We start from the raw sequence: 10,629 nt of genomic DNA, 5'->3' as shown, positions 1-10,629 counted from the left end.
CATGAGACAAAGTATATGTGAACTGCTGTATGAAAAGTGAATTTACTCTGTAAATCTTCACCCAAATCAAAATAAAATTTAAAAAAAAAAAAAAGATAAGAGAATAGCTGGAGATAGTACAGATCTGATGTTTATTTATTTATTTTTTTAAGCTGGAAGAGATCTGAATATGTATGCTTACATATCAAGAAAAAGGGAGAAAGGTGAAATTTAAGCAGAGAGAGGATGCTGATGGGTTAAAGAGGTAAAAGATTCTGTATAGAGATACTAACTGAATAGGAGGAAGTATAGCTTCTTTACTGGGACAGAACCAGAAGATGTTAAGAGTGGGTCTACACTTATGTAAGCTGGAAAAAGAAAGCAGGACACTGGAGAGAGTTTCTGTTCTGAACGCAATTTCCTGTCTTAGAAGCAAGGTCCATTTCAGAGGCAGAGTTGGGCAGTGGCAAGAATGGGGACATGAGAAGAATGAAAGTTTGGAATAGCTTCTGTGATTGACTGAAGAATGACCAAACTAGGAATTAATAAGGAGCTCTGGTAGCATAGTGGCTAAGGCACTTGACTGCTAACCAGGAGGCTGGCAGTTCAAACCCACCAGCCACTCCTCGGAAGGAAGATGAGGCAATCTACTTCTGTAGTGATACTGCCTAGGAAACCCAAGGAGGGGTTGCTATGAGTCGGGTTGGACTCGACGGCACATAACAACAACAACAACAACAGGAATTAATAAAAATGCTGTTGATCAGAGTTGCAGTCTTCTCTAATAGAGCAAAACATAGACATTTAGATCAAATCTGGATACTCTGTGAATAAAGTTACTCATTCATCAGACATACTGCCAACTCTCCCCTTTAGGGTGTTCACATCTGATCTCAGTTCAGGTAACACTTTACTAATGTAGGTTCAGTTTTAAAAAGTCTATTTAGAGTTATTCTGAAAGCTTAACTAGGAAATTACAAAGAGGCATTAAGAACAGCTTACATAAAAATTTATTAGAGCTATTTTCTTTCTTAAAAAAAAATTTCTATGGGATTTTATTTTTTTTAATTGTGATTTAGGTCAAAGTTTATAGTCCAAATTGGTTTTCTATTCAACAATTCATATACATCGTTTTGTGACATTCATTGCAATCTCCACAATGTAATAGCACTTGCAACTACTTCCTCCCTGTGTACTTTTTTGTTTCTTACCATGTATAATCGTGATAGGTAGGGTATGGGGTTGCATTTCCTCCATGCCAACACTTTCATGTGATGCCATCATTTCAGCTATTTGAATTAGAGCTGTAGCTTGGTCCTTGTTTAACTTGTGCACCTGAATTAGCTCACTAGCTAACTGCAATGTTGTTCCTGGGCTTATTTCAAATTTTGTGTTAGTATTTGTGAACGCTGGAGGGATAAATTTTTTTTTATTGACTCTCTTGTTGCTAACTGTACTTGGTGAAGACCTAGGAAAAAAGTAACCAAAAAAGTCAAAGGAAAATGAGGGACTTTTGAAATAGGTTAAGTAAAACTATTCATATCTTGGCCTTCACTTTATAAACCCCGCAGACAGCACTTTATTAAGGGCACAAATGGATACTTACCCCAATTTGGAGGAGGGTAAAAAAAGAGAGAACTAACATTTGTTGAGTATCTACTATGTGCTTGCATTATGCTAAGCATTTTACGATGTAATCTTCACAACAGCACTATGAAGTCAAGTATTCTGAGCATAGGCACAGAAATGTTCACTGTTTGCTCCCCCCAAAAAATACACAGCTAATAAGTGGTAGACTGATTTTAAAGCCTATGCTCTATTATACAAAGCTGACTTAGATAATTAATATAGCTTCTATTGTGAGTTAAACTATATTGAACTAATTGGTTTTATTCATATTTCTAGAAAGACTAACTTAATTTGAAAGTGAATGAATAACCATGGAATCAAAGGATATTTAACTTTTTACATAGGTCTTCATTATGGTGAGAAAAATGAAACAAGATAGGTAATTATATTTCAAATTAGAAAATACATTTTTCTATCATTTTAATGCATTTAATATAGTATCACTTATCATTTTTTAAACAGGACACAGTGCTTGAGAAATTTAAAATGAAACATAGGTTTCATTAAAATTAATATTGATATACACACTGGATTCAAGCTGTAAAATGCTTCCTTATAATGTTAAATATTTGCAGTACATAAAACTCAAAAACTCACTGCCATTGAGTCGGATCTGACTCATAGCAACCACTCCTTGGGTTTCCAAGGCAGTATCACTATGGAAGTAGATTGCCCAACCTTCCTTCCGAGGAGTGGCTGGTGGTTTTGAACCACCAGCCTCCTGGTTAGCAGACAAATGCCTTAGGCACTATGCCACCAGAGCTCCCATGGTACATAAAGATCCATAAAAAATAAAATTAATAGTCAAAAATAGTCAAAAGATCATTAACAAATTATCCCTTGACAAAGGAAAAAACTTTGCAGAACATTTATTAACCTATACCACAATAACTAGATAGAGAAACTGGAAGAAAGGGAAATAAGACATATTTAACCTTCTCTTTGAATTTTTTATTATTGCCAGTAATATCAGTCTCTAAAAATATTGAAATTTTATTATTAGCATTGATGCAATGTGTTTTATTGCATTTTTATATTCACTTCTTATCACCACTTTTGAATATCAATGACCCAAAGGCAAGTAATGACTTACATTGTTAACAGGTGCTGCATTAGAGGTAGAGTACCCGGATTAAAGTAGTTCTGAATGTTTTTCAAAGTGGTCAGCTCTGTGCTAGCATTACAAACCAACAATGCATGGACCACTACTGTGGAAAGGATATAGAAAATAAACATTTAATGTAAATAAAATGAACCATTAAAAAAAGGAATCTGTATTAATTATCAATATAACTCAGAGTTCAGCTACCGGATTAATCATATCACATAAAATAAACCCTTAAATACATACTGATGTCCTCAAACTTTTAGCAATTTAGGTACCACATACTTGCTCACTCATATTTTATATACCAACATTCATAAATTGCATAACTTAAACTGGGACTCCAAACATCAGCAAATGAACAAGAACAACTGTTTTAAAGTTTAACTTGAAAAGTGTAAACATGCCATTGAATTGTACATGTGGTAACTGTTGAATTGGTGTATGTTTTGCTGCGGATATTCTCAACAATAACAACAACAAAAAATAAATTCAATTAAAAAAAATTGTTTTGAGATGGCACCACTTGAGACCAATAGTTCCACTTAATCAGTATACTATCATGGCCTGTTTAACAGTATTTCTTTAATTTTTTAATATTATTTTGCATTCTACCTCAATTATTTTACAGAACTACATGAGAAGCAGAAAATTAGAATGCTGATATTGGTTAGGACATAATTTAGAATTTATAAATAATTTATATATGAAAACATGCATATGAAAAGTGTCAACTGTTTACTTAATTAGTAGACTCTTACTGGGCTCAAGCTAATTGATTACATTTACTCAGTTAAGAAAGAAAAGAGCAAAAGTTAAAAAGGTATATGATATACTAGAACTGTGTCATTAAACACTGTGTCTTTAATTAGTTATGAACCAAATTTGATCATTAAAAATTATTCCAGAGATCAACATGCACACAGAAGTCTACAGATTCATAGAACTGAATAGGTATTCAGCTTACTAAAGATCTCCTTATTTAACACAAAGTAAGGCTACTAGCCTTACTTTTTATTTTATTAAAAATAAAATAAAAATACTTATTTTATTAAAAATTTCTCAAGAAAGATGATAAAATACTCTCAAAGTAAAAAAATCACATTCTCTTGCTCAGTCCTCTGCAAAATCTCATAAAATCAACAAGACCTTCTCAATGTAAAAGTAAATTATTTATTAAATGTACATTCAAGTAAACCAAAGAATTAGAATGTGAAATAAAAAATTATTTGTGAAAATTCTTATAATATTTATATTTTTAAACAATCAAGTATATACTGTGTAAAGTTCAACTTTAAAAACATATTTAAGACCCAGTCATTCCATTACTAGGTATATATACTAAAGAAGTGAGAGCATGACAAGAACAGACATATGCACACTCATGTTCATCACAGCACCATTTACAATAGTCAAAAGATGGAAACAACCTAGGTGTCCATCAGCTGAGGAATATATAACCAAACTATGGTACATACACACAATGGAATACTATGCAACCATAAAGAATAATGTAGAATCAGCAAAACACTGCATAACATGGATGAACTCAGGGGACATTATACTGAATGAAATAAGTCAATCACAGAAGGACCAATGCTGTATTAGTCTGTTATTATAAAAATCAAGGAAAGGTTTATCCCCACCAGCCACTCCTCGGAAGGAAGGCTGGGCAATCTACTTCCGAAGTGATACTGCCTTGGAAACCTAAGGAGAGGTCGCTATGAGTCGGGGCCGACTTGACGGCAAATAACAACAACAACAACAATGGAAGGAAATTTTATGTGTTGGTTACCAGGGGGGGAGGGGAGGGTAGGAAACACTGTTAGATGGGTAGAGATAAATATTGATTTGGGTGAAGAGAAGGGCAATGTACCAAATGTGAGTGATCAACATGGTGGCAGTGAGGAAGAGGAAGACATAGAGAGGTACATGGGAGGTACAGACAATAAAGATGAACCCTTTTGCACAAACAGTACTGTGTTGTCAGTGAACGCAAACATGGGTATACAGGTGGAGAGATGGGCAGACAGGATGAACTAGTAGGTACGTCTATGAAGCGGGGAGTGTACCCAAGACCATGTATAGGGTTGGCAGACAAGGGTTCTACAAGTGTATTTGTATGTTCTATAACAATGCCCAGGTGTATAGTAGAGCTGACAAGGGACAAAATTGTAGTCACTTCTTGGTCACAGCCAGCTACCCAGAGGGAGCAGTTGCTGAACTGAACCTGTGGACTCAAGACCACAGTCACAGGGGACATCCAACTCAATTGGCATAACATACTACACAAACCATTGTTCCACCTCCTACTTTGATGAGCAGTGACTGGGATCTTAAAAGCTTGCAAGCAGACATCTAGATGCAACAATGGGTCTCTCCTCATCCAGAACAAAGAAGAATGAAGAAAACCAAAGATTCGTAGAAACAATTAGTCCAAGTGACTGGTATACCATGTAATCCTCAGCGTTTATGACTATGAGATCAGAACTAGATGGTACCTGGCTACTACTGTCAACCACTTGGAGGGGGATCTATGTAGGAGATCCTGGATAGAAAGGGAGAACAATGTGGAACAAAACTCAAAATCATTTAAAAAAAAAAGTGGGGGGGGACCAGGTTTGCTGGTCTGACAGAGCCTGGTGGAACCACTGAGACTGTGGCCCCTAGATGCCCTTCAGGCCTGGGATTGAACTCATATCTGTGGCTTTCTGCCAAACAAAAGACAGGCATATGAGTTGAACATTTACCTGAGGTAGATACCCTCCTTGGAGGGAACAATCATGGGAGAATAGAAGGGCTGTGTATGCACAGAGAGACAGCTCAGGGGGCAGGAGTGCACGGAGGGATGGACACAGGGAAGAGGTAACTATCGGGAGGAAATGGGAGGGGAGCTGTTGCAATGGGGTAAATTGTAGTCAATGTCATGAGACAAAGTGTGTGTGAACTGCTGTATGAAAAGTGAATTTTCTCTGTAAATTTTCCCCAAAATCACAATTAGAAAAAAAAACATATTTAAGCAAAGATTAAAATTTCATTAGATTGTTAGTTATCTGGGATTTGAACCACAGAGATGTTTATATATTTCAATTTTCATATACATTTCAGGAACCCATTGTACATGATAGCAGAGGTAGGTGCCTTTTTTCTTCCTTGTTTTAACCAAATAATCTTACACACAGCATCCATCCCATATCTATCATTCTTTTTTATATAAATTAATGTTGGCATGGTAATACTTACTGTTAGTGGGCCATTTAGAGGGGAAATAGCCTTTCAAAGGCAGTAGCTCCACCTCATTGACAGATGATGGTCCAAAGAAAGCACTGCATGCAATAAAAGTATCTAGTTCAAAGTCTAGGGTTTTTGAAACCACCCAAAGATCATCTGAAAAGACAAAATTTTTTAAATCAATCAGAACGATGTTACATCCAAAGCTGAATTTGGATTTCTTAGATGCTCAGTCCAACATTATTTCCCAAAAAAGAAAAAGAAAAGCAAACAACCCAATCAAAAAATGGGTGAAGGACTGAAAATAGATATTTCAGCAGAGGCCAACAAGCACATGAAAAGAAGCTCAAAGTCATCAACCATTAAGGATATGTAAATCAAAACCACTACAAGATATTATTGCATGCCATTAGAATGGCATTGATCAAAAAGATGGAAAATACTACGTATAGGTGAGTTGAGGTGGGAGCTCTGGTGGTTTAGTGCCTAAGGCATTTGACTGCTAACCAGAAATCTGGCAGTTCAAACCTACCAGCCACTCCCTGGAAGGAAGAATGGGAAGCATACTGCCATAGAGATACCGCCGTGGAAATCCAAGGAGTGGTTGCTATGAGTCGGATCGACTCAATGGCAGTTAGTTTATAGGTGAAGTTGTGGAGAAACAGGAACTCTCATTCATTGCTGGTAGGATTGTAAATTGGTACAGCCATTGGGGAAAACAGTTTGGCAGTTCCTCAAAAAGTTGAACATGCAGCAACTATAGATCCAGCAATTTCACTTGTAGGCATATATCCAAAAGATTTGAAAACAGCGAGGCATACATAAGTACATTGCAGCATTATTCACAATAGTCAAACAGTGGAAATGATCAAAATGTCCATCAAGTGATGAATGGATGGATACACAAAGTGTAGCATATACACACAATGCAATATTACTCAGGAATAAGAGGAATGAAGTCCTGATAAATGCCACAAAATTGATGAACTTAGAAGACACTATGCTGAGTATCATTTTTTTCAAATAGCATGTACACATCAATAACACATAAATAATATAATGGTTGGAAATGACTAAATTATGTAAAAAAAAAAAAAAAAAAGTTTTGGTATAGAGTGCCTGCCTATACATATACACAGCACGGCTCATGACATTTCTAGAAGTGAATTTCCGTGTCATTCACCCTCATTCATTAATTGGAAAATAAACAATTGAAACTGTGTGTTTGCTCTGGGACAGTTAACAGATGGGCCTGAGAACAGTGGAGTTCCTTGTAGCCAATCTGTGGCCAGGTACATCACGCAGGAGATGAGCAAAGGGACAGGTGGCGGGGCTATGCACAGGGTTGCCATAGCTCAAACATGGGTTAGTTCTGCAACAGGTGTGGGCCTGTTGCCCTTATGTGACTGGGCCCCATGGTGCTGGTCCCATGAGAAGTCAGGTTGCAAGATGGTGCAGGTGTGGGCATGCACTGGCCTGGATTCATAGGGCCCCTGCGCAGCCAGCTGGACTTGTCTCATTTGAGTGAGGGATATATGTCTGTAGTTCTCACATCTGCCCTATGGTGTCTGCACTGGCAAAAGATTCAAAGGGGCTGAGTGCCACTGACTAGCTAGAAGAATGCATGTGGCTATAACATGCCAGCCTCTCCCACCTGAGCGGTCTCTCTGGTTCAGGGTGCATACACCTGTGCACCTCTTGCGCTGGGGGTGATTGCCCTGGCAAAGGCTGCTTCTGGGGTGGAAAAAGTGATTTCTTACTGCATTAGAAAAAGCAGTTTGCAGAATAGGGAAGGAATCCTGTCAAAAGAGGGGCTGCGTTAGAAACTAGAAGGTAGGCTGGTGAGGGAATGCTTCTGGGAACCAAGCCTCCCTGTCAATAGGCACATGAAGACTTAACATTAAGTCCGTTGGACAGAAAGAAAAATTGAAATTGAAGTCAGCAGCATGTAAAAAATATCGGTATAGCGTGCTTATGAAAATAATGTGTGGTGGAGTGGCATAGCATGCAAAAATGTATAACTCATGCATTATTTGTGTAAAAATACAGTAAGTCAGACATAAAAGGACAAATACTATATGACATCACTTACAAGAAATATGTAATTATACAGAAACCATAAGCAATTAGTAGTTACCAAGCACAGGAGGGGGGAGAAAGTAGAATTCATTAAATGAATGTTAATAGTGGTAGGATAATCTGGAAATTGCTATTAAGAATGGTTGTACAACTTACAAAATGTGATCAATGTCACTAATGAGTACATGTGGAAATTGATGAAATAATGTTTTATTGTATGTATATCACAATAATAAAAAAAACGGTTATTCTAATCTATAAGATTCCATTACAAACTAAGACCTCAATACATTCATTTTATTTCAATGTTTTTAACTTGATTAGTTTTATAATTACTGTGCTAGTTAAGGTTGTTATTGACTTGGCTGGGCCTGGCTGAGTAGCTGGGCAGTTGGATGTAGTTATTTCCCATGGTGAGACTGGCAATCAATTCCATGGTGGAATCTACTGGAGCAGCTGAGTAACTGCTTTAGGGATGTGGTCTACTTCCAGTATATAAGCAGCAGCTTTGAGGAAGGTCTCTAGCTTTTTGGCGCACTTTAACTTGGCATGTAGCTGAGTCTTCATTCAGTAGCCTGCCATGTTCTGCTGATCTTGGGACTTGAATTAATGGCCTGTCATGTGGTTTGGTCACACTGGGACTGTGCCTTTTCACTTGTCAACCTTGGGTTTGTCAGCCACAGCAGCCAATAGCTGCCTGAGTGAAGAAAAGCCTCTAGTTTCAGTGGGCCAGGAGCAAGAGGCAGACCTGAAGCCCAAGGCTGAGGCTTTCACTCAGCCCCCAGACCCCGGCACTTTAAACTTGGACTTCTAGCCTCCAAAATTGTGAAGAGTTTGTTCAAGCTGCCCATTTGTGCTATCTTCTGTCAGAGTGGCACTAGGTGACCAAAATGAATATGGTACCGAGAGAGTGACAGATACCCAAAATAAGGAAACAGGAGTGGAGTGTGTCCTTGATCCAAAAACTCAGCAGAGAGACACCAGCAAAGAGATGACAGTAGCAGAGCCGAGAGACCAGCATTAGACAGCAACAGGTTTACCAGCCCTCAGAAGAAAAAGCTGAATGCCACTGGGTAGGCAGATTCCTGGCAGAGTGGGTTGCCTTTGGGCATTAATTGGTAGAAGATACCAGCATGAAATGAAGTAGCAGGTTGGCCAGCTCATGTAGCAAGGAAGCGTAGTGGTTTTGGGGGCAGGAAGATTTCTGGCGGAGTGGGTTGCCTTTGGCATTAATCAGCAGAAGCGGGGAGACCAAGGAAACTGGAAGCAAAGCTGCCTCAACCTCAAGGGTAGGACCATGTCTTTTGGGGGTGGAATCCCCTAGGTTCCTAGGTTCCAAAGAGTCAGACCTTCATCAGTTTGGTTCTGGAGTGTGTGGCTGCTCATTCATGTGGGCCAGTGGGAAGGAACCATAGCTGCTGACCAAGAGTGAGGGGGCAGGGCTGCTATGCCCAAGAGGTAGAGGAACAGGGCCTGCCAGGCCAAGAGGGTGAGGTCACCACTCAGAGGAACTAGGTAGGGGACTGGAGCCACCCAGTGAAGAATATCTGTATAGATGCCACCCAATGGAGATTTGTACCAGTGCCAAGTTGACAAGGGATGGAATTGTGGTAGTTAAGGTTGTTGTCAATTTGGATGGGCCTGGTTGAATGGCCAGGCAGCTGGATGCAGTTATTCCCCATGGTGGGACTGGCAATCAATTCCATGGTAGAATTTATTGGAGCAGCTGAGTAGCTGTTTTAGAGATGTGGTCTGCTTCCAGCATATAAGCAGCAACTTTGATGAAGGTCTCTAGCTTTTTGGCACACCTAAACCTAGCATGTAGCTGAGACTTCATTCAGCAGCCTGCCATGCTCTGCTGATCTTGGGACTTTCAATGGACTTGAATTAATGACCTGCCGTGTGGTTTGGAAACATCAGGACTGCCTTTTTACTTGTTGTCCCTGGGTTTGTCAGCCTCAGCAGCCAGCAGCTGCCTAAGTGAAGAAAAGCCTCCAGTTTCAGCGGGCTGGATGCAGGAGGCAGAGCTGAAGCTCAAGGGGCTTTCACCCAGCCCCTAGAGCCTGGCACTTGGAACTAGGACTTCTAGTCTCCCAAACTGTAATAGAATAAAACTCCTGTTTACTCAAGCCATCCCATTTGTGGCAAATTCTTGTCAGAGCAGCACTAGGAAACCAAAATAATTATATTTAAAAAATTTGTCTTTAAATTATAGAAAACAATATAAATAAAGCAAGAAAAGTAACATTTAACTAATCTTTCTCTTATAAAATAGCTTTGAGCTACCTCAGACTTTCTCAAGGCAGAATACTAGTATAAAAAAGAAGCTTTGAACCAGGGACACAAAAGACCTCTACAAAGAAAACTGTAAAAAACTACTTCAAGAAACCATAAGAGATCTACATAAATGGAAGAACATCCCATGTTCATGGACAGAAAGATTGAACATTGTGAAAATGTCAATTCTACCCAAAGCAATCTATACATTCAGTGCAATCCCAATCCAGATCTCATCAACATTCTTTAGGGATATGGAAAAACCAGTCACTAACTTTATATGGAAAGGAAAGAGACCTCGGATAAGCAAAGCACTATTGAAGAAGAAA

General features: G+C 38.7%; 1 protein-coding gene across 1 annotated transcript in view; it reads right to left on the bottom strand.

Annotated features, from left to right (window-relative positions):
* The window catches only part of ZGRF1 (zinc finger GRF-type containing 1), a 169,624-nt gene that overhangs the window by 33,016 nt on the left and 125,979 nt on the right, over positions 1-10,629 (bottom strand). The window contains exons 17-20 of the mRNA XM_042780931.1: positions 5,957-6,100; positions 2,702-2,816; positions 1,191-1,447; positions 269-347 (exon numbers count right to left, since the gene is read on the bottom strand). Coding sequence (XP_042636865.1) covers positions 269-347; positions 1,191-1,447; positions 2,702-2,816; positions 5,957-6,100 — 595 coding nt within the window. The remainder of the gene's footprint in view (positions 1-268; positions 348-1,190; positions 1,448-2,701; positions 2,817-5,956; positions 6,101-10,629) is intronic.

Source organism: Orycteropus afer, unplaced genomic scaffold (assembly GCF_000298275.1).
Source record: "Orycteropus afer afer isolate SDZICR_OR568_19922 unplaced genomic scaffold, OryAfe1.0 scaffold00071, whole genome shotgun sequence".
NCBI lineage: Eukaryota > Metazoa > Chordata > Mammalia > Tubulidentata > Orycteropodidae > Orycteropus > Orycteropus afer.
This window is presented reverse-complemented; position numbering and strand designations above follow the sequence as displayed.